At 34.5% G+C, this 25,238-nt stretch overlaps 2 protein-coding genes and 1 long non-coding RNA gene across 10 annotated transcripts; 1 reads left to right on the top strand and 2 right to left on the bottom strand.

Annotated features, from left to right (window-relative positions):
• Nucleotides 1–7,774: 7,774 nt before the first annotated feature.
• On the bottom strand, nt 7,775–14,371 carry CDS4 (cytidinediphosphate diacylglycerol synthase 4). 2 transcript variants are annotated; one of them, XM_083071267.1, is made up of 8 exons: nt 13,976–14,371; nt 12,919–13,190; nt 11,433–11,623; nt 10,311–10,435; nt 9,194–9,327; nt 8,832–8,947; nt 8,433–8,536; nt 7,775–8,348 (listed from the first exon to the last, which is right to left on the bottom strand). In XM_083071267.1, the coding sequence occupies exons 1-7, from the start codon at nt 14,216–14,218 to the stop codon at nt 8,445–8,447; spliced, it is 1,173 nt and encodes a 390-aa protein (XP_082927393.1). In that variant the 5' UTR covers nt 14,219–14,371; the 3' UTR covers nt 7,775–8,348; nt 8,433–8,444. The 2 variants fall into 2 exon arrangements, with proteins under 2 accessions (XP_082927393.1, XP_082927392.1); XM_083071266.1 differs by having other exon boundaries at nt 7,775–8,329.
• A 46-nt stretch (nt 14,372–14,417) lies between these two features.
• LOC109804066 (uncharacterized) lies at nt 14,418–18,385 on the top strand. 7 transcript variants are annotated; one of them, XR_014432635.1, is made up of 6 exons: nt 14,418–14,576; nt 15,316–15,438; nt 15,546–15,732; nt 16,263–16,436; nt 16,596–16,671; nt 17,423–18,385. It is a non-coding gene; the product is annotated as an uncharacterized LOC109804066 (long non-coding RNA). The 7 variants fall into 7 exon arrangements; XR_014432636.1 differs by having other exon boundaries at nt 14,419–14,576; nt 15,316–15,732; nt 17,423–17,551; nt 17,894–18,385; XR_002240215.3 differs by having other exon boundaries at nt 14,419–14,576; nt 15,316–15,732; nt 17,423–17,695; nt 17,894–18,385.
• A 4,080-nt stretch (nt 18,386–22,465) lies between these two features.
• Nucleotides 22,466–23,767, bottom strand: LOC145956458 (uncharacterized). The gene is made up of 3 exons (XM_083072061.1): nt 22,839–23,767; nt 22,674–22,737; nt 22,466–22,588 (listed from the first exon to the last, which is right to left on the bottom strand). Exons 1-3 carry the CDS (start codon nt 23,765–23,767, stop codon nt 22,466–22,468), a joined length of 1,116 nt encoding a protein of 371 aa, XP_082928187.1.
• Nucleotides 23,768–25,238: the final 1,471 nt, after the last annotated feature.

Raw genomic sequence — 25,238 nt, 5'->3', positions numbered from 1 at the left:
TTAATTAAAAATAATAATATTAATTATTCTTTTTTATCTTGATGATTTGTCTTATGTTATTTATAATTAAAGTTGAATGTAATATTGAAAATGATCTAGTTCTTAGAATTTTAAATTTTAAGAATAGGCTAAACTCAGAAGATTTGTAATTCTTTCTATTAAAAAGAACATTAACTTATTCTTTACATTTAATCTACCTTAATGGTTATATAAAAAAAACTTATCATGATAGTAGGGGATTGAAAAACTTCGTTGATGAAAATTGTAATAATATACACATAATTTTACGTATAAGTAGTATTATCCTCATTATAATTTTTATATATTTAAAAAAAAAAGTGTATTTTAATTGAAAGATTTATAATCGGTTTGCTTGTACTGAAAGGAACGGAAGTGGCATATGAAACATATGGCATTGTTTTGATGGAAAAGAACAGACGCACCGCGACTAACGGAACACTTTCATTTGAAAATAAGCCTCTTTCGTAGGTTCTAAACTTATTATAGGTACAATTTCCTTTGCACAATTATTCACTTTTGGTTGAAACTACAGAAGAAACTGCCTTTGTGTCTTCACAATATTTGTTTAGGTAAACACTCGTGGATGCAATGCTTAATCGCACTTTTGGTCTACAAAGTGGTCTTTTAGTTTTAGGGTTTAATTGCATAAACTAGATTCTTCATGTAATGCAATCTATGATTTGGTCTTTCAATCAGACTTTTGTTGTTTAACGTATATGTTAGCATCACTTGTATTTTTGGTCGGGGATACATGACAAACTAAGTGTTTTTTTTTTTTTTTTTACCAAATAAAATCATTAAGAAAGAGGATAAATTGTATAAGAGGTATCTAATCTTTACATGACTAAATATTAAGTCTCAAAAACTAATATTCTATATATCATCTTTTCCAGGTTGGTTGTTTCCCACTTACAAGATTACCCTTTGTACTATACATAAAAAAAGACCTAACAAAAAACTAAAAGGTAATTAATTCATGTTAGCGTATGTATCAAACTACAAGTCATTTGTTATGTGTCATCATCTCATGTTAGAAATATTAATTAAATGTATATATGTGTAATTTATTATGACTCAAAATTACACAATTACATTACTTGAATGACTTAATTTGTACAATTTGAATATAAATGACTACAATTGTATAATAGTGATATTTAATGTATCTAAAATGTAATTATGCCTAAAATAAAATGATTTTTTTTTCATAAATTAAGAAAAGTTTTCTCATATAACTTATTTAAAATTAGATTTAACATGTGATGTAATTTCCTAGTTTGGTTATTTTTATCAATATTTATGTTGTAGTGATTTTGAAATTTATTGTTGAGAAACTCTAGGAATTAGAGAATTCCCGAGGATTTTTTAGGTGTTTAGAGAGTTTCTTTAGGTATATATCTAATTTGGACATGAAAAAAAGGTATATAAGGTTTCTTTTAATAATTGAACTTTATAAGTTTAATTTTAAGAAATCTTAGAGAAATGGTCTAGAGAGAAGTGCTCTAGAGTTTGAGTTTTCTCTTCATTTCAGAACCTTCTCTTAAGAGAGTGATTCTTTCCCCGGAGTATTCAGTAGCTGTGATGGTTGATTTAGGTCAGTAGAACCACGAATCAGAGTTGTTGGATCGTGCAAGATTTTCTTGAAGGAGCTTAGAACTGCTTTCTTATTCCTCTTCGTCTTTTTCAGAGTGATCTTAAGGTAAGGGAATATATAGGAGGTTAATTCTTGTTGAGTTGTTGATTTGCATGTTGATTGATTCCATCTAGAGATGTTGTTGTGTTGTTTGATTTGAATTGAATGATTGGAGTTGGGGTTTATTACTTATGAATCATGTTTAAGGGGGACTTGTTGGTTTTGATCAAACTAATGGTTGGATGTTGAATTTCTTGTTGTATATGAGTTATTGGTGATGTATAGATATGTTTTGGTGCAATGCATGTTTGATTTCCCAATTTTGAAGTGAAGGGATATCCAATTCATGGATCTACTATGTGTAGATTTCATCATCACACCAGACATGCCTTCATGGCATTGGATGTGGCTCAAATTAAGGGCCTTCTATCTTATTTACATTGGACGCATGATTGGTGGTGTCAAACGTAAGGAGAGAAAAACCTTTAACTTGGTCATGTTGAGTAAGGCTTGAATGGTGTTGGAAGTGAGGTGAGAGAATTGACGTTGGGCCCTGAGTTGTGTGGTGCCCAATGTGACCGAGATAGAGTTATCTACTTGATTGACACGGGCACCAATGGAGTGACGTCAAATGTGAGGAGAGAGAATCATGTCTACCTAAAATGGGGTTGGGTGTGGGTTTAACCATGCTAAGCGTGATTGTTCTAGGGGTTCTTTGATCTCATTCACTCTAAGTGCAAGTTGGATGGTGTTGGGTGTGAAATAACTTGTAAAAATATGTTGTTTAACTGATTTAATGGTGAACATGTGTAGGTTAATTTTATTTATTACATGTTGTATATATGTTGTTAGTTCTTTATACGTACATTAATATGAGATAATGTATATTGATGATTAAATTATTGAATGGATTGAATGGTGTTGGTTCTATGTATATTGATCTGAGATAATTTATATAGATAATTGACTATTAAAATGTTGAGGCGATGATGCTAAGAGTGCTTAAGGCATTTAGGCATTATGGCGTGTTGTGTTGATAAAATTAGGACTAGAATAGAGGGTGTTTTTGAAAATTGGACATCTCATTGTGCGGATATTGGTGTGGTGCTCTACGAGTCCAATTGTTGAAAACCCTTCTTGAGCAATTGACTCTTAAAGTAGATAGCTAAATCTCCTCTAGGACCTTAATTGATGCAGTATGTAAGCCAAGTCGAGACATATTGACTATAAGTGACCACAATATAGAGGTTTGGTCGAGGTATACTAATTACCAAGGGACCAATGTTAATTTGTATGTGAGTAAGGTCGAGGAATACATATATAAAGTGACAAACTGAATAAGATATAAGGTCATTTTTTTCATAATTGAGTACTTGAAGGACATAGTATTTAGAGGATAATCGACAAGTTAATTCCATAAAGAACTTATTTATGCAAGCTAATATTGTGATAGACTCATATTCAAGTTGTTATATCCTAACAATAATACTAGACTTCCAAGTTGAAGTGACGAAATTCAAAAAATCATGTTATGGATTGGTATCCAAACTAGTTGTTGATCTAATAGGTGTAAAAAGGTCGTGTTGGTACAGTAGGGTGAAGTCACTTAGATTGTCACATTTCTTGTAGGAGATCTCTGTATGTGAATGTATAACGACTCATATAGTTAAGGTGTGATGCATATGATGCAATGATTATGGTGTCGTTCATATGTTATGTGGTATTGTTGTTGAATGACATAGTTGTTGGTGTATGTTGTTAAATTATTTACCTTTGTAAGGTTGTTGAATGTCATGTTGAGGTGTTATTGTTGTATTGTTATGTTGTTGGTCATGAGGTACTATGCGATATGGTTTACATGTCGGTGATTAGTCATATAGTTGTCTTTACTCTTATACTTATTATATATTTGTTCTTTTAAATACTAATTTACCCTTACATGTTTTCCTTATGGTTAGATTGCGATAATCATGTTTATATGAGAGTATGGTAGGGTTAGGTTGGAAGAGTCTGGCAAGTTGAGGGTCATGCTGGATGACGTGTAACTTGATGCTACCTCTGTATAGTTTTGTAGAGTTGTTCAACTGACAAACTATGTTTATATTACAATTATTTTAGATTATTGTATATACATATGTATATAGGATATGTGGTTGTTCAATTGAGAAACATTTTCCCTATTGGTTGATTTATTCTTATACCTATATTTATAGTTGTTAAATGTATTTTCCAAGAACTAGTGGTATGTTAACCTTAGATAATTGTGTATGTTTTTCGTTGCTAGTAGTTGAACTATTAAATGTAAGAATCATGTCAAATCATTACACGTGAAAAATATTTATTTTTTTATTTTACATCCTCTTGTAAGTATTTACGAATAAGTCTATTTAAATATTAAGATTGGCTTAATGATGAGAAGTTGAAATAATATAATAGGATAAAAAAAAGTTTTATCTAAATAAAACTTAAGTTCAAAATCGTTAGTTTATTATAATGAATAATTTTATAATAAATAAGTTATTTTTATCAAAGTATATATATATATATATATATATATATATGTGGCAATCAACATTATTTCATTATCTTATAATAATTTTCTACTAATTTATAATGTTTTTTATATGCTAATTAAAATAGCGTATGAATATAATGTGTAACCTTTTTTTTTTCTTTCATTTTTATATTCAGTACTTTTTTGTTATTAAATTCTTCTTTTATCATTTTCCTCATAAAAAAAGAGTTTTAATTTCTAAAATCTCTTCCTTTTCACCTATGTTTCGTTGCGGTCTATAGCATCGATGTGGGTAGATATGGAAATATATTAAATTAGGTCAAATCAATTATATACCAACACATCGCGAGGCATGGACATATCTATTAACATTATTTATTTATTTATTTGAGCGTATGTCTATATTTTATATATCAATATTTAACTTGAACTGTTTTTGTTTAATTATTCAAATGATCATCAAAGAAAATAATAATTTAAGATTGCATATTGGTGATGCTTTCAACACAATTTGAAAATGATGACTCCCTTAATTAATTGTTTGAATGTTGGAACAATTATAATTTATAACCATAAGCTGTAATATAGTTATTTTTTTTATTATTATAAATATTCTTGTACGAGTATGTTGATATTTGACTCCAAGTTGGAGAATTATAATGTAGTTTGAATGGACACTTCATTAGAAACGGTCGACTACAATTTTTTTAAAGATTAGGTGTTAAAAACTTTATATTAATTTCATATTATAAAAGCTTGAAATATTTATTATATTTTAAATTATAAAATTATTTAATATCTTTTAACTAATTAAAAATTTACAAAATAGGGTGACATAATTAATAAATAATGTTATCTGTAAAGTACATAATTAAGATTTTGATCCTTGATCATGTATATGAAAAATATTTGTAAAGAATTGTTAAACTCTTAAATAAAGTATTTCGAAAAATGAGTTCATAACTTTCAACAAAAAGATATCTTAATTTAAAAATAAAAATAAAAATTTGAAAGATATATTAAATAATTTTAATTAATATTCTTAAACTAGGCAGTAAATGAATCAATAATGGGTAAGGTGGCACAATGAAAATGACCTGTCTTGAAGACACGTGCAAATTTTATGTATATCTTCTTCTTTGTTTTCATTTTTTCTTAAAAAAATTTGTAAATATATCTAAAAAAAAACTCCAATTCTGGCTGTTCACAATAGGACATGACCGCCTCAATTCTTATTATTTTTTAAGAGAGATATTTACTTTTCTCTGAAATGTTTATATTACATTTTTATCCTTTATTTAAACATATGTTTTCCTCTCAAAATAAAATAAAATAAATGTACTTTCATTTTATTGTAAATGAATTTCTTAAATATTTTTTCAAAGTGATTCTTGAGATAATGGATCATTAGTTTTAAACATAATATTAACTTTTAAATGTTAGCAGATGGAATAAAGATTACATATAAAGGTAAATAAGTTTTGTTTTTCATGAACAATTTTTTATTTTAAGCACAAAAAATATTTATTATTATCATTGTTATTATATTAATATCATTGTCACCTTTGTCTTCATGTCCACCGTCACCTATTATCATCCACTATTTTCTATTAAGATAATAAAAAATTATTATAATAACTAATATTAAAAAGGAGTATCGTAATAATCTTAATATTATTTAATAATATAAAATAACAAATATTTATTCTTTTTATCTTATACCTTAGTGTGTATCAAACTTATCTACTATTATGTTTATTAATGTATTTGTCTCTCAAACTTTAGCCTCATAAAATACACCTCATTCACTATTTTATGTACGAGGTAATGTTCTTTGTATTGAACTATGACTTAATTTCAAATTTTAACCTTGTTTGTGTCTTTTTTATTTGTCCATTACTAAACTTTTGAGAAAATGATACCTAAAAAATATATGGAGAGGATCCTTTCCAATGCAGAAAGTAAACTTTTATATTAGTTGTTCTAGCTACAACAAATGTAATCAGTTCTCTGTACGATCATTTTAGAAAATAAATTTATATATAAGTTTTAGAATCATCTAAAAATTTACCAACTTTCTATATCAATTGATTCTACATCCATTCCCGAAACCCATCTAGAATGTAAAAAACAACTGATGTTAAAAGATTTTTTATTTTTAAACCAATTCCTCTACACTATGGGTGCTAACTAATTAAATTCTTATAATTACTTTACAATTGACTGAGCAAAATGATTTTACATTAATAATGTATTAAAATAAACTCATTTACTAATAAAAATCATACAAATTGAACCTATAGAAATGATTTTTACGCATATGATTAGAAATTTGATATATAAACTGTAATTGGTGAAAAGTGTAAAGTTATAAAATAGATGTGAACATTTAAGCTTATAGTTAAGACATAGCTTGATTTAGAAAAGAGTAGATGAAATAAGAAAAAATGTCTAAAAATAAATATAGAAATAGAGAATAATTGTGTAACATAAATATTAAATAAGGTCCAAACAAAAGAAACCGAGTGAGGAGTGAGGAGTGAGGAGTGAGCGGCTATGCGCATTCCTCGGCCTTAGCCACCGCCTTTCGTTTCACTCATTCAATGCCTTTGTCCCCTAAACTCAATACAAACCTATTCTTCCATTTTTTATAATACTTTAAGATATAATGTAACTCACACCTGTGCCCCAACAACAATAATAATAATATTAATTAAAAAAAAATGAAGTACTCTTAACTCTTAAGAAATGGGTAATGAATCTCTTCGGTCTAATCAAATTAGTTAACTCTGATAATTGTTTGGATAATATCTCCAAGCTCATAATTTTGACTTATATCATTATTATTAAATAAAATAGCTAAGTATACGATGATGAAGCTGTTGTAAATTTTTAAACAAATTAGTTAACTGATAATTGCTTGGATGATATCTACGAGCTCATAATTTTGACTTCAATGTAATTATTATGAAATAAGATAACTAACTATACGAATATGAAGTCGCTGTAATTTTTTTGAATTTACAGGAATTACAATAAAGATGATATGAGTTCTAATTTTCGCAACTATTAGACGAAGTCGCTGTAAATCTTCTAACTCCAAGCAAAGAATTGGACATTGAAATTATATATTTTCTGCCATCAGCACCGTCTTTATTAGGAATAATACTGTCCCCCTATAATATCATTTTGTCAATATTTTATTAAAAATTAAATGTATCAAATCCCTTAAAAGAATTAAAAAAAATTAATATATATTTTTTTCAATGACTAAGATGTCAAATACTTTCATTTTAGAGTTTGATCTTTCTTTTTTTAGGCTCCTACTCAATAGATTTGATGCATGGTACAAACCCCATTCTCAACATTGACTTATTATTTACGATGTATATTGGTATGGATATGAATAAGTTTTAAGTTACCTTTAAAGATTTAAATTTATAGCCGTGCTTCCAGCAAATTATTTTATTTCATTGGGAGTTTAGGATATTGTGTATGATAATTAATGAGAAACCATGGATGGAATTGGCTTCAACTTGTGCAGGATTTGGCTTTCCTCTGCCCTAAATGGAAGAAATCAAGAGAACAAATATATCTATCAATGGTTTTTGGAAAGTTTACCTTTTATTTGACAAACCCGAAATGTGATTCAGATATATCACATAATGCCTTCAATCGTATAAAATATAAATAACTAGTACAATAAGACTAGTATCAAATATAAAAAATAAATAAATATATTTTCACTAGCACCACATGATTCTTCGTGATTGTTCTGAAGTAGTGTCCTTAGAATATAGGTTAGCAAGACATCAAAATAATTGGAGCGACTGCAACCGTTCTTTTCTTTCGAAGTCAACTGTGGCTATTTACAATTCAAAATACAACCAATGCTACCCCTGCTTAGTTCTTGTATCTGTGACCGCATGCATATACGAAAAAGCAGCAGTGATGAACTATGGTCAAGTTCGCCTGGGATGATAAGAAAATTCCTGCTGCTCCTTTGTGATGATCACTAGAAGAAAAAAACACATCTATCTTTCCCTATGTAGATCATCACTTTCCCATGAAAAATATCCAGGAGTTTCCATGAATATTAAAATTCAATTTGTTGCCGTAATGCGTCAATGTTGTCAGTGAACATGCCATGCAGATACCACCTAATTTTTTAAAAATTTACTGCTGATAAAATATCTTAATTATCCTGGTAAAGATTGTTACATTTCAGATGAAATTTAAACTCTAACTAGAAGAAACACTTACCTCTGTTTCATGTCATACTCCATAAAGTGGTAAAAAGGTTTTGATGAAGTTGTATGCTAGAGCACCCGTGAACACGTAACTGTCCGCTCTGTCTAGTATTCCACCTGCATTCGATGTAGTTAATAAAATATGTTTTACCTTCCAAGTTCCAAGTACTACTCTAATGGAGAAAAAAAAATTAGCTGGGATTCTAATACGAGGTGTTCATCTTTGGCGGCAAGATGACATCCTTAAACAAAATTTTCAACTATATGATGTGTAATTCTTAATGATTCGGAGATGATCAAAATAACAGGATTATTTATATATTGATATTTCTTCCGCCTACAGTAAAATTTCTTACATCAAAAAATAATAAAGCATCTATTACAGAAATATTATTAAGTAAAGAGGAATTACCATGACCAGGTATTAGTGAACCCGAGTCTTTCACCCCCGCGTCTCGTTTAATCATTGATTCGGTGAGATCACCAAAAATAGACCCAAAGAAACTCAGAACACCAAGAGCTATTGCACTGACAAAACCCCACGTAAAAACCACTAATTACAATGTGTCAATGACTGTGCACAGTATATAAAGGTGCATGGTAAATGTACAAATGTTCACCCTAGACTAGAACGAAGTCTAGTATCATTATTAACAGAAGACAAGTAACCTTGTAATGAACAAAACAACAATGATACTCAAACATCTTAATTCTTAAACAAGTGGGACAAACCGAATAACACACTGACGTTGATTTCAAGGACAGGAAGTGTACCTTGATAAAGATATTGGCCAGCTGAAAATTTTTGACAGTACAACAGAGGTAACTATACACCCACAAAAGCCTATAATAGTACCCTCCCATGTCTTCTTTGGACTTACACTGATAAGTGGTGTTCTACCAAATGCCTGCATGAAGGTACAAAAAGAAATTTCATGACTGAAGGCCAGATTAAGGGTGTATTTTTGGATCAAATAGCAAATGAACTGTCTGAATGTAAAGTCAAGGAAAAAATATACAATAGCCACAATAAAATACTTTTATAAAGGAAAAAATAAATAGTTCTTTTCACTCAGTGTTTTTTTAAGTACTCCTTATCCTCCGATCTTGAACTTCTCAACTTTGCCCTTGTAAATGCACTTTGGCTCCCCAAAAATTCTGGATTTTGTTTAGTACCAACCAACTAATGCCACTTAGAAATGAGGTGTGCTAATATTTCACAACTCAAAGCTTCAGACTGTTTTATCTATGAAGATTTACTCACTTATGACTTATCTCACTTATGTTTGGTGTAGATTTTATTTTTTTAATCAAAAGACTATCCTTCAAAAAACTGCTTACTGCAGTACATGCCACTCTTCAAACCATTGAACACAAGAGCACTAAAAGGTGGAAGTCTAATCAGCATCAATATATTATAATGAATTTGACATAGATTATGTGGAGACACATTACAAATTGATTTCTCACCAATAAATAGGCAATAATTATTTTATCGCAGAACATTGATGATAATCAGCTATTTAGACTTTTAACCAAGATAGTAAACAGACTTTAGCATATGTATATCCATATTCCATAGTATTAAATATTTTGTTTTCCAACAGGATAAAATCAATGCATAGTTTGACATGCTCTGGCTGATAGTTGAGAGATGTGAGACTTTATGACCGAGATATCTCACCAAAAAGCAATTTATTTTATACTAACATCAAAAGAAACTTTGAACACCACTAATATCAAAGAAACTTCATTAAGTAAAAATCTTAAGAACCAGAGGCAGGCTCAAAGAAATGACAGGAAGGGGCAGTAGCCAAATATAAATAATCTTTAAACAAGTGACAAATTTGAGGAGAAAATAGCTAAGTTGCAAACCAGTAAGCCAGTATACCTTGCCACCAAGAAATGCAAATGTATCAGCTGCAATTATGCTGCTTATGGTAATAAAAGTTGCCACAAGACCAACTGTCCAATGAGCTTGGCCACCAAGAAGTATAGGCCATGTTGCTCCTATTCCTGCAAAATAATAATCTATTAAGGACCCACAGCCACAGGTCCTAATCCAAGCCACATAGAAAATAGGGAATACAAAATTATGCTAATAAAGAATACTATATGCAGAAGTTATCTTTCATTAATAAATTTTAACTAAAGGAACAGACGTCAATGGCAACCACTGAAAAATAACATACAGAAAAATGTAAATATATATAAGCTTCCTGAATAATGTCAATCAAGCATTTGATTCATTGTTGAAATCATATCTGCTATTACAGCTAGTCAAATTTGAAAGCACCTCACATCACAGCAATGCACATGAAAGCAAAATAACTAGAATATATAACCAAACGGGTTTCTAGACTAGAGAAACCCAGGTACTTAATCATATACAAGGAGGAAAAAGTTCCAGACTTGCTTCCATGGTCCCTTTAGTTCATAGTATTATACTAATTGAAGTTTAATTTACTTTCCAGCTATGGCAAGAACACATTTCAAATAAAGTATTTAAATTTGAACTGAACAACTACAATGAAGCAAGATTGCATTCAGATTCACACATATTGGTTGGAATCATACATATAAATTACAAATACAATTAGAGGATGTTTTACACATAGGAAGTTTTTAGTTTCCAAGGAATCTGAAATTAAGAATGTTAGTTTCTTATATTTGGTTTATTATTTGAAAAATAACATTCTCAAGAAACAACTTTCCTGGGTATTTTTTTTCAGCATTTGAGTTATAACAATCAGAATCTTGTATGGCAAAAAAGTAACTGAAAATGCTACAAATAGAATCTATATTAATAATCAATTCCGGAAAAATACAGTAAAACTAATGTTAATGTCTACAACTACAACTAGTCTACTGCTACTACTACAAAGAGATATAATCAGCAATGATGTCTAGAACCAGTGACTTCAGCAATTTTTTTTGTTAATTATGAAGAAATAGATCTGACACTTCCCAGCCCCACAATTAGCAGAACAAAATTTGAAAAAAAGTCAATTACTTGTGTTCAAGGCTGGAGCTGCTAAACCACATCGAAGTTTAACCCAGAATGAGGGAAGATATCCGCAATAAAATAACCCAAATATGGCACTACTTAGCTGTGCAAAACGGGGGCTTCCTCTTTGTAAGAGTAATGCCGTGGCCAAAACAAAAGCAGCAGAAGTCACAGAAACATCAACATGACCACGATACCTGGCATGTATCAGAAATACAGATCAATAAGCAAGCACCATTCATCAATCTTCCACACCAGAAATTATGGACATATAAATACATTTTAGATGCTCTCCACATAAGTGTTCACACCATACAGATAAAAGCAAGTCAAACTTATAAGGGTACAGATTACCACTACAGTTTGGGGCATTTCTATGTTCAGTAGACCGCATATAAACTTCATTTTGTTACACATAACCCCCTTATTCTCAATGATAGATTTTGCAACACATTTACCTCACATGTCCCATGTAAAAGGTCCCAAACGATTTTCATCTTCCCCAACAATGGTAACCAAAAAATGTAAAAATTCATCTTGCACTAAAATCCTCAATTGTGTTGTTCTTTCTCAATATAAAACAGGTTATTTGTTAGTATGTCAATGTCCCTTTGATACCATTTGAATAAAGGTGGTGGGTAATGTAGGAGACAGAATCAAGATAAGTTGAAAAAAAGAAAATAATCCCTTTCAGGCCCAGCTAATCTTAAGCAAATGATTTATGGTTCCCACAAAGGTGGGTCTTGTACTCTTGTGGAAGGAACATAATACTAGAAAAGAATTGTGAGAGTGAGAGAAGAGCAAGTAGATGACGAGAAGGGTGATATTACTGATTTCGTTATTAACAACTACGTGATAAACAGGCATGGCTAATGTGAAAAGATCACTGATCTTGCAGCAAAAATATAAGTGGTTACCATATAGGATAATTCCTTCCTACTTTGTCCACATCTGGTTTTTACTCCAGAGTCCAGAGAAACAAGAAAAAATAACAAGCTTAAATGGGCAATGTTAGATTATTTGAGGTAAGGTGGTTTATGATGACAAGTTTCATGGGGACAACCATTAACAAATTTCAGGTTTTCCATTTTTTTTTCTTGTTTTTTTTTTTTGGGGGGGGGGGGGGGGTGGGTGGTTGTTAGGGTTAGTGTTATGGATTCCAAAAGCTTGCCATTTACTTTAAATATGCAAAAGGCAAATTTCATTTTCCTTCCATCTACCAATTTTACATTTCCATGATAGTTTAAAACATTAGACCACAAAGAGTATGTATGCTATGAAAGATATTGGAAGTTAAATGACAGGTATCACCTTCTAACAGGTACGGTAACATAAAAACCAGAGAATAAATTGCAGTATTGCCCTCAACATGTAAAATAAATATCAATAACTTTTCATTGTTAAATGCACATGATGGCTAGATAAATACAAAGACTTTAGACTACCAGATGTAAGTGATAATGGAAAATTAAGGCACACTAACCAATCTTACATGACAAACAGTGGCATTAATGCACAAATGACCGAGCAGACTCGCGACACATAGCGCGGAGGTGGTGTCATTCCTTCAGTAATTCCATGACTCCGAACCAATTCAAAATATTCTCGTGCACCAGTAAAGACAGCAGCAGCCAGGGCAGTGGCGAAGACCCATCCACCGGCCAAAACAATACCACCCGCAGAAATCCCAATGCCAAGTCCAAAAACAACCCGGTTCCTAAACTGACTACCCTGCGATTGTGATTTCAAGGGCAAATCCTCCTCCTACAAAGGCAAATAACAACTTTCATCAACTCCTCACAAATTACAATCACCTGCTTCAGTGGCCAAGTTGACTCCACATGCATGCTCAAAAAGTAAAATGTACAATTGTTCCATCACCTAACACAATATCTCAACGCTTCTTCAAACCTTCTAAATAATAATATCCTCTGCAAGCCTCCACCATTAAATTAAAACTCAACCAACTTCAAATTTCATCATTTTTAAGGAACAAACCCCAAACTCGCGCTCTCATTTCACATCCTTCTAGCTCACAAAACTAAACATGATCATTCATCACATAAAACAATTTCTCAATATCCTCAAACCTTATGAATAATAAAATCCCCAGCAAGCCTCCACCATTAAATTAAAACACAACCAACTTCAAATTTCATCATTTTACCAGGAAAAAGCAAAAACTCGCGCATCTAATTTCACACTCTTCTCGCCCACCAAATTAAGACACACCGCGCGTTTTCAACATACTACATTGTATTAAACTTTATTTCTTCAATTAAAAACCTAACCTCAATTCCACGTATCAAAACCGCCTAAATCTTAAATTCATTTATCCAAAAAAAAAAAAAAAAGAGGTTAAAGTTTCTGTTTCCAAAAAGCGGCTCGGAACTCAGGTAGGCAACATTTTCCGACGGACGTGGAAGCTGGAACCCTAGATTGAACGCGCTATTGAGCGAGGTCGTTAAATCGTAATGACACGCAAGTCAACCGCGCGAAGACGAAGCGAATTCAATTTGAATGAGAATTTGGAAGTTGGTGATTGATACCTGGTCTCCGGAGAGGACCTTGGGGGCGGTGGTTTGAGGGAGGCGGTCCGGTTCGGCCTGGCCGACGGCGGCGAGGAGGAAGGGCGAAGCGGTTGGGCGCGTGAACCGGATAAGCGGTTTGGGTTTGAAGAAGAGAGGGTGAGAGTGGAGAAGTAGGGATTGGGAAGAGAAGGGGCGGCAGGAGCAGGCGCAGAGAGGAACGAGTTTGGGAGAGAGCGAGTTGGTGAGTCCAGGGTGAGCCATCAGAGCGAGTTGAGTTGAGTCGATAGGAGAATGATGATGTTATGGATGTATACCATTCAATTTCATAGGTTAGGTATTCGTACTTCCTACACCAATTAACTCCAATACTATTACTAGGATTTACATTATATCTTAAATATTTACCATCAAGCCAAATTGGGATTTAACAAAATAAAATATAAAATATAAAATATAAAATAAAAAACGCCAACACAATATGGACTCTCCAAAATTTCCCAATTCCTTGCCCTAATCTCGCATCCGATTGCTTCACTTTCTTTAGCTCGCAGTTTCAACCACTCGGCGAGTCGAATCCAACAGGGTCCTGGAAACAGTGATATCGGCTTTCACTCCATCGGTAAATTCCGCGTTGGATTAAAGTTTCTTCCAAATTTTAGCTTTGACCATGCTGGAAATATGCTCGTGTGCGTTTTTGCATCGTTGTTAACTGAGTGAAGAAGAATAGAACCATGTTAAGTGTTTGAGAAGTTGTGATTTGTTTTATGCTCTGAGTTGAGTTCAGCTTGTTGAACTGGATCAGCTCCAACTCATTGTCTGATTGCAAGTCATGTGGAACAAACTTAACTGTTTGATTTGATAAACTCGACTTGATTTGGAGGCAAGCAGATAGCTCTTTTAAGGGAGCTTTTTGTACTTGAAAAGTTTTTATTGTATTTAATTTCTGGTATTTGCTTTATTATTTAAAAAGTGACATTCTAACATTTTTTAGAATAATTTTTGCATAAATGTTTCTATAAAATTATTTTCATAAAGGAGATGAAAAACTAACTTTCTAGTAAAAATAAAATATATCATGTTATCTTTATTTGTTTATTTAATGTATTAAAAAATTTTAATTTTTAAGTAGTAATTTTATAAACATTCTTAGAAATATTTATGATCAAATTCATAATTTCTAAAAATATGATTCATAAGATTTATGATTGATGAATTATGATTTCAAGCATGAAAAATTTCCTTGTACCGGTAGTCTAGGCATGAATCAATTTGTTTTTTTTTTTAAGTTGAACTTTGTCTTTTGGGTGTGTTAAGACTAGATTGCTTTAGCTTGACTGTGCTGACATTCCATGTTCTAGAGAGTGGCGTTCAAGGAATGGATATGACGAGATAAATTTGTCATGTGATCATGATGCTTGGTGCATTTGCATTGGGAGCGCAATACTTTCTGAGTAATAACGTCAAGATCAGGGAGACATGATGTGAGGATCCACCACCTCCAAAGACTTACCTATCAATGTACCAATATTCCATGTATCAAGCCTCATCAAGCACTCCTAGGCTAACTTCTTTATCCATATCTGTCCAGAAAAATGTGAGGATCCTTGCCCATTTAACACTACTACATAAGGGATCTAATGCAATGACTCTAGCTCATTTATCGTTGAACACAAGCCATATAGCGCTTTATTTCAGATTCTGGAAAGGTTTTTGGAATGGCAGCAATTTATACTCTATACATCATCCGTAAGTCTGGTGGATTGATCTATTATAAGGTATGGTTGTCCTTATTCTCTCTGTTGCTCTCAAATTCAAACTTCAAATTATTTTCTGTTGGGTTTCTAAGAAATTTATTTCATATGCCCTTGAAATTGATGACAGAAAGCATTGCTGCTGTTATGTACTTTTTCTGTTTGATAAACTAAAACTCTTGCATTGTTAATTAGGTCTCATATTTTCGTTCACCTTCTAGACTGAGCTTCAGCTTCTAAATTCAGTTAAAGAAATAACCAAGATACCTTTTATATTTCATCCGACTGGTTCCTCAGTATATATATGTGATATTTGGAGTTATTTGTTTCTTAGAAGTTAGAATTGTCAGTATATTTAAGAAATATGTTGAATTGTATGCTAATTAGGATGTTGGCCTCTGGAAGATGGATAGCAATGATAGCTTAATTTTCTTTTCAACCTTTTGTTAAAAGAAAAAATAAATCAATTTCAATATTTTAGTTATAGTTTCCAAGTTAAGCTTTTCTTTTTACGAGGAATCTATTATAATCATGTTAATTCTTTTGACGTGTAGATTATGGGTCTGCTGGACGAATGGATACCAATGATAGCTTGCGGGTGGCAAGTTTATGGCATTCAATGCATGCTAATGCTATCTCTCAGCAGTTATCACCTGTTTCAGGTTGTTTAGGAATTGAACTTCTCCAAGCAGATACATTTGATCTTCATTGTTTTCAATCGCTGACAGGTGTTTTTTTAAACATTGGTCTTGAACTCATTATCACATTAGCTTTGTAATTTACTCATTGAATAAAACGAATGCTTTATGCCTATCATCATTTACATTTTACTCATGTACTGGCTTTTATTTTTCATGCACACACGGTTAAGGCCTTGCAGCTTGCAGCTTGCAGGTAGCTGTAGTATGGCCAGTTTTCAATTAAAGATGGTTTCAGTATATCAGAAGCTCTAGATAATTACTGGTAAGTGGTAACATAACAATTGCTTATTTAAATTGAAACTATTAACTTGATTGCTTTGGGATTTTAATCTTGATTCTATCTAAAAGGTTTCAATAGGCTTAACAGATAAATTCATTATAAGATGAAGCCCAGCTAATACTTTAGCAGAGTTGCATATATTGCAAAATTAAAAGTATATTATTTTCATGGACGCCTGATTTTTTTAGAGTAAAAAAAATCCAGAATCAGTAAGTTGGAAGGCCAGCTGGGTTATTGTTGCAATCAGTACCACTTGCTGGGTGACATGACCCAGAATATTGTTTGTATTTGGTTATTATTATTAATTTTGTTATTACATACCTTCTTTCTTACTGTGTGGTTATAGTAATTTTCTATGCACTATCATTTTACTGATAATGAACAGTTGAACACCCAGTGCTCACTTCATTTTCTTGAAATGTCCTCTTTTGGCTCTTTATACACGATATAAAATTTCCCATTCCTCTGAGTCACTCATGCACCTTCTGATTTAGATCAATGAACCCAAATTCTTGAGTGTCGACATTGTGCTAGATGTTTGGCTGCTGTTTAAGTGTTTCCATGCATTGCTTTAGCATTTATGTTTTGCACTTGTTAGATTAATGGGACAATCATTTCAGTTTAGCAGTTTTATATTTGGTTAAATGTCCCTGGCAAAATGAGCATGCATGATCCCTCACCCTTTTTCACCCCTAATATTGATATTAACAAAAAAGACTCTTCTCCCATACAGGGGCAAAATTTTTTGTGGTCTGTGAGTCTGGAGCACAACACATGGAAAATTTATTGAAATTTGTCTATGAATTGTACACGGACTATGTTTTGAAGAATCCGTTCTATCATATGGAGATGCCTATACATTGTGAGCTCTTTGATATCAACCTAACACAGGCAGTAGAAAAGGACCGTGTTGCATTTTGGGCCGATGAAATTCATATCCAACTGTTATCACATTTCTATTCTGATTAGTACATAATCTAACATTTGTCATTCAATTACACTACCTGTAAGGGACGAGTCTCTTTTGCTGCTCCTAGCTCTTTTGTATTTGCTCTTTTTGAACAAATCAAGATTTACAATGTCTTAGAAAAAATGTTTTCTGACACGAGATTCGTCATTTTCCAGCAATGCTTTTCATATGGTAGTAGTTAGAAATTGCCTGTGGTGCTACATTGATTACCTTTGTGTATGGTTTGTTTTGCAGATGTGATTTATTTTTAATGATGGTAGAACTCGATGAATGGACTAGGGTTCTTGCAAGATTGGATTTGGTGCACCCGGTCAATAGTCAGTCGCAATGTTGCATGTTCCTTAGTTGGTTACTAGATAGTCCAATGAGTTTATTGTCCTTTTCGATTCAAATCTGATATAGTACACACACATAAAAATCATCTTACATATGCTTAGTTTTCATTATTTGAGATAATTGGTTCCACTTCTTGGGGGCTCACTTTTTGATTATGTCATCACTCTTTAGTGTTTATTGAAGTGAGATGATAAGGTGTTGTGCTCCAAGTATCATTACCAAATCCGATATACAGTGACCTATGTGCATAAAATTTACTGGGTTTAGTTGCCCAGGGAACAAATTTAGACATAGACTATATGTTTAAGTTTGAAATTTTGTTCATTTTACATGTAATTTGATTTAACGACTTTTAAGGCTTAGTAATTAACTTTGCCCATTATTTTGTAATTGTGTTTGTGTGCTTTCGATGGATCTTATTTTCTACATGTTTTGTTAATATTTTGACAATATTTAGATTAGTTAATGCTATGCATTTATTGTGTTTCGGTTGTTTTAAGGAAGTTAATTACCAGGAAAAAGAAGGAAGTATAGTCCAATTTCGTAACAATGAAGATTTGGTAATGTAAAACTGGAATTAAAAGATTAATTACTCTCTAAGAATCTTCAATGACAATTCTTGCGAGATTCTGAAGTTTGTGAACTGATTTTTACTTGGGATCACCATTGGAGAACATAGACATGAATTGTAGCTATTATAACTAGTTCTTATATAAACAACTGAATCTTGTGATTAAAAACTTTTTTTGAGATAATATGTGGGAATCGTTTTAAGCTCTTAGAAGATTGTAATGATAGAACTATTTCACATATTTTCTAAGTGAGTTTATTATATATATTTTTAGTGAAGAGATTAGGAAGTTATCACATTTACAAATTGCTTTAGTGAATGATAGTGGGATTGAGTTACATCATGTTTCTATATTTTATTTAATAAAAATGTGTAAAAGTTATTAATATTTATTGAATTAATTGGTGTTGTACTTGGTTTTAAATTTCAATGTCTTGAGTTTGAGTCTTAGGTTTATAAAAATAGTTAATTTTTAATATTATTTTTTATTATTTAAAAATTTAAAGATAAAATCGTTTAAAAATTGTGTATACTAAATCAGACTATCGTCTTTATATATGTTATAAATATTGTTTATGTCAAAGGTGAGACATTATGATTAGCATGGAAATAATGAGGGCAAACTAAAATAAAATTTGAGAAAAACCTTTTTTACTTTAAATAAACAAGTTATATATTAGGCCTTTTTAGTTTTCATTAATATGTGGCTATTTTGGTAAAATATCATTTTTGTTGTAGGTTTTAATTTTGAACTCGAACTTTAACAATTTTACTTTTGAAGTATCTTTAATTGTGAAGTATTTTATTTGTCCTAGACAGAGATTTTTTTATATTAGATATAATTAAATGTTATGCTGACTTATATTTGTGACAAGAATGGTGAGATATGAGTATATTTCTTATGTTTCATACCATGGATTGAAGTTAATATAGGGATACATAGTTTTGTTAGCATATTCAGTCTTTGTTTAATCTCCATGAGACTTTATTGATTTGTCAATTTGAATTAATGAATTAAACATATTAATAATATTTAGGTAAGGATAGATCAAAGGAATATGGGTTAAAATTAATTAATGATTTAAATATGTTATTAATTTTGTGAAATTTATTTTTAATTTTTCAAATTTAAAATTAATTATTTTAGCCTTTATAATATATATATATATATATATATATAGTAGGACCACCCATAATATTTTTTTTGGTAAAGTACCGACAAAAAGAAAAACAAAACAAAATTACAATCTAACAAACGGACCTCCAGCTATGTCCGCTAACACCTGAGACGTCCACCTCAGGTGGAGGGGAAACAATTTCCTCCACCTCTAGACCTCGCATTTGTCCCCGTCTAGCCAATAGATCAACACACTTGTTCCCTTCTCGGAATGAATGTTCAAACTGAATCGTCCAAGGCTTATGCACCAGATCCTTAATTGAGTAAAGGATAGCTGCCAATCTGTGAGTACTTTGGATATCATGCGTAACAAGCTCAACCGCTACAGCTGAGTCCGAAACGCATAACACAGACTGCGTGCGTTGGCTCCAAGCAATCTGCAGCCCATGAAGAATGGCAAGTAATTCCACTTGAAGGGCATCGACAGCCTCAACTGCCCCAGAGAACCCCCACAGCCATCTACCATTGGAGTCTCTTGCAAGACCACCAACGCCTGCTTGACCTGATGCTGTATTGAAGCTGGCGTCAACATGTAGACTAGTTTGTAGCCCCTCAACAAAGATACAAGAGACCCACGTAAGCCCCGCATCATGTGATGTGTGATCATCAGCTACCGCAAAAGCACGTACCATGGTAGTATGCAAAGCATGGACCCGACGTAAGGCCTCCCACACAGAAGAGTCACCCCCATTAAAAACCCGTTCATTACGCATCTTCCAGAGAACCCAACAAGCAATGAGTGGAAGGATATGGCACCTCTGAAAGCACAACTGAAGCCACTTTGGCCAAGATCCCGACCACCAACAAATCGCCTCCTCCAAATGTAATAAACGCCACAATCTGACCGCCTGTTCACAACGAAACAACACATGGGCAATACTTTCCACCTCGTTTCTACACCTCAAACAAAGCCCATCAGGAGTTACATGTCGTTGCACCAACAAGGCACCAGTGGGAAGAGCATCATGGCAAACCTGCCATAAGAAAAATCGAATCGACTCCGACAATGGAAGTCTCCAAATCCATTGCCACCCACCGGAAAGGACCACATCCCTATCACACAACCACCAATACCCTGTCCGAGCTAGGTATTCACCGTTTGTAGAGGCCTCCCAAACAAAGCCATCCGACGCGGAGGGATGCAGCCAAATTTGCATGCTAAAGATTTTTGCCTGGAGTTCTGTTGACAGCCAAGAGTGGAGTTGTTCTAAATGCCACCTCCCATCCTGCCACACATCCCGCACACGTAAAGTTAAATCATGTAAATGAACAAAAGGTACCTCGTTGGCAAGTGGCCCTTCATGAGCCCAATTCTCAAACCAGAAGCTGGCCTCACCATCACCCAACTGGAATCGAAACCCCGGGCGTAGCTCCTCAAAAGCTCTCCGCAAGGAAGTCAGAACATAAGAACCTGGCCTTTGCAATAAACTAGCAACATTTCTGTCTCTATATTTTGCCATGACCACTCTTACCCATAATTTGTCCGTATGATGAACCAAATCCCAAATCAACTTACCCAACAACGAAATATTTTTATTTCGCGCTATACACACACCCAAACCTCCTTCCTTCCTTGGTCGAGTCAGGGTCTCCCACTTCACTAGATGAAGTTTTCGTGCACCTTCCCCACTCCAAATAAACCTCCGGCTGAGTGCATCCAACTGGTCACACGTCCCAGAAGGTAGCCATTGTGTCTGCATAGTGTATGCCGGGATAGCACTCAACATAGAATTGACCAAAGCAACCCGACCTACACGAGACAAAAGGCGCCCCTTCCAAGCAGCCAAGCGCCCTTGCACCTTAGTCATAACCTCACCAAAATGTCGAGTTGTAACCCTACCATGCATCATCTGAAAACCCAAATACTTGCCCAAATCATTTGTGAAAGTGATATTTGTAATTTGTGTTAAAGAGTTTTTCCTGCTTCGGGGAACTCCTTTAGAAGCCATCATCCGAGACTTGGTTAGATTCACCTTCAGTCCAGATGCATTACAGAACCTCTGTAGACTCTCAGTCACCATTCTAATGTGCGATGGTGTCGCTTTTGAAAACAACAGAACATCATCTGCAAAAAACAAGTGGGATAAAGGGGGGCCATCTGACCCCAGTTTAAGAGGAGCCCAAACCCCAGCAGAAACTTTCTCTTGAATTATATGGCCCAATCTCTCCATACATAAGACAAATAAATAAGGTGATAAGGGATCACCTTGGCGAAGCCCTCGCTTAGGACTAAAACTCTCTAAACATTCACCATTCCATAACAAAGACAACTTGGCTGACGTAACTCCTGAAAGTATCAAATTAACCAGCCTATTAGGCAGCCCAAAGTCTGTTAATACCTCCTGAAGGAAACGCCAATCCACTCTATCATAGGCCTTCTCGAGATCTAGTTTGAAAATGACATCACCCGTCTTCTTCTTAGATTTGGACAAAGTGTGGATGATTTCTTGAAGAATGATCGCATTATCCATAGTGCCCCTTCCAGGAATAAAGCTACTCTGAAAAGGACTGACTATCCTCATAAGAAATGGTCGTAACCGATTAACTAACACCTTAGAGACTAACTTGTATACCACGTTGCACAAGCTAATGGGCCGAAAATCTTTGAAAGTACGAGGATGATCCCCTTTAGGAATAAGAACCAATAGAGTTTCAGTAGCATGAGCATCAATTCTCCCATTCTCAAAGGCTGAAGCCACAAATCGCCACACATCATCCCCTATCATGTGCCAGTACTGTTTATAGAAAATTGGTTGGATCCATCAGGTCCTGGGGCCTTAAAGGATTTCATACCTCGTAGGGCATCAAACACCTCCGCCTTAGAGACCGAAGCCTCCAAACTAGCCTGTTCCTCCATTGATAAAGATATAGGGCAAGGTGGTAGCACCTAAGGCATAGCCTCCGAAGCACCTAGTAAACTCTTGAAATACGCCAATGCTTCCTGCTTCAACAGATTCCCATCCGTACACCAAGCTCCTGATGGCAAGTGCAATCCTAGTATTCTATTACGCTTTCGTCTCACAACTGTTTGAGTGTGGAAGAATGCAGTATTTTTATTGCCCAATTTTATCCACTTTTCCCTTGACTTCTAATACCAAAGGGTTTCTTCCTGTTGAAGAACCAACTCATACTGCTGAAATAATTCTTGGTATAGTAAAGCATGACGGCGTGAATCAACCTTCTCTAGGTACCTTTCAAGCCCTCCCAATCGGGCTCCCAAAATTTTCTTACGGAGACCAATGTTCCCAAACACTTCCTTATTAAAGATTAGTGAGGCTTCCTGTACGCACTTCAGAGATTCCAAAATATTCCCTGAAGACTGTTGCCAAGCATTCCAGACCACAGCTTCATATCCTTGATGCGAACACCAAGCTGCCTCAAACCGAAAGGGTCTTTTATGCGCAACCATATACCCCCCACTGCTACGAAGAATAAGGGGATGATGATCTGAGTGAGCTCGGGGAAGAACTTCCACCACGACCTCTGGGAAGGCTCTTGTCCAATGCACGTCGCTAAGGGCTCTATCTAGTTGTTTATGTAATGAGGCGAATCCCTGATGCATCCTATGCCAAGTGTACTTCCTTCCCAACAAAGGTATATTCATAAGCCCACAATTATCCATGTGCTGGGCAAACACAGATGCACGCGCGACCGAGAAGGAACCCCCTCTCTGCTCGGACGGTGCCAAGATGTCATTGAAGTCACCTAACAATAGCCAAGGTACTGAAATATTGTTCCGTAATGCCTGTAAGTGCACCCAGAGATTTTCACGCACCCTCGGAACAGGGTGGCCATACACCCCCGTGCAACACCATGTCAACCCATTTGACGACAATTGGATGGTGATAGCCTGCGGATGTGATTCTACCACACGCCCATGAATATCTGAATTATCCTTCCCTAGAGCCCAAATACCTCCAGAATGGCCACGGGCTTCTTGAATCGAAAGAGGAGAGTAGCCCATCCTCTTCCAGAATATTTCCACCTTTTCGAAAAGTACATGAACTTCAAATAGGAACACCATATCAGGTTTATATTGACGAATAGTCTGACTAATGTGCAGTTTATTCATCCTACCCGCAGCCCCTCGCACATTCCAAGCTAAAATAGAACAGTGGTTTGTATTCATTGGACACCCAAATCTGCATAGGTCAATCACCCCAATGCTACTTCTGAGGGTGAGGCGCAACATCTTCTCCAACGTCCATATCTTCCTCCAAAGCAACTCCGTCAGCATTGTGATCCACTCCATCACCTACTGTAACCCCATCAGCTGGCAAAGCGTCATCAGGGGGTCTCGGTGCATGTTGCGGAATAATATGAGGTTGCGGTGGATCTCCAAAACTTTGTACATACGAGCTGTATGGTGGTTGCATGTGTGTATGTAGTGGTTTCATACCAGTTTTTACGTGTGCATGAGCACTAGTCAAGGGAATAGACACCGTTTGATTCTTCAAACAGTTCACAGTTTTCTTCATAGCCATTGTTTGTGACGACGACCCCTCCTCCGTTGACTCCGCTGGCTCATGTCTCGAACGTTTACCCTTACTCTTTGTCCACACTTTCGAGGTATGATCCACAAAGTGCCGCTCAGGAGTGGATCCCTGATTCTCGGTACCTGAAAATATTGTTGTATTCAAATAATCAGCATTCATTGGCCCCTGATTCGTATCCTTTTCTCTCCGTAATACTTGGAACGGATTATTTTTAAACTTAAATTGAGAATCCCCTCCTTTATATCCCCATTTATTCTCGCCACCTTTAACGCCTTTATATTTGTCTCCCCGTTTGAATTTCGTAACCACCATCCAATCCCCGTGGACCCCATCAGCATCGAAATCCACTGTTTGAGTATGTGAATGTACGTCAGTTGCCGGCGGAGCCTCCCGAGGAACCTCTCCCTCTCTCTCTACACCATCCAAACCTTGAACAGCACATTGGCGAGCCACATGCCCGTAACGACCACACTTCGCACACAGTAGATGGAGACCCTCATACTCAATTTTGAACCAGACATTTCTAAACCAAACCTTCCCCACCACTGGCTCATTTAAATCAATCTCCACGCAGACCCTCGCGAACTTGCCCCGTGTCGCATTCATAGTCATGAAATCAACCTTCACTGGCCTTCCAACAGCAGTCGCCAACGCAAGCAAGACACTCTCGTCATAGTATTCCATGCCCAGACTAGGGAACCGAATCCATACCAGCGCCTTATCAATACGCACTTCAGCTGCTACGAAATCTGGAACCCATTCCCGAACTGCTAGATAATGATCAAACATCATCCATGGCCCTCCGGTAATGACTTTATCTCTATCCTCCTGCATATCAAATTTGACCAAGAAGAAGCCATGGCCAATATCCAATACATCGTAGCCTCCAGCCAATTTCCAAATGCCACGTAGTTTCTCCTTCATAGTAAAGAAACCGACTGACTTCCCCAACAATTTTATGACCACCGCCTCCTGCCAAGGTTCCCTGAGGGGTTGCAA

The sequence above is a fragment of the Cajanus cajan genome, chromosome 3 (assembly GCF_000230855.2).
Source record: "Cajanus cajan strain Asha chromosome 3, NIPB_CcT2T_4, whole genome shotgun sequence".
In the NCBI taxonomy this organism is placed as follows: Eukaryota; Viridiplantae; Streptophyta; class Magnoliopsida; order Fabales; family Fabaceae; genus Cajanus; species Cajanus cajan.
This window is presented reverse-complemented; position numbering and strand designations above follow the sequence as displayed.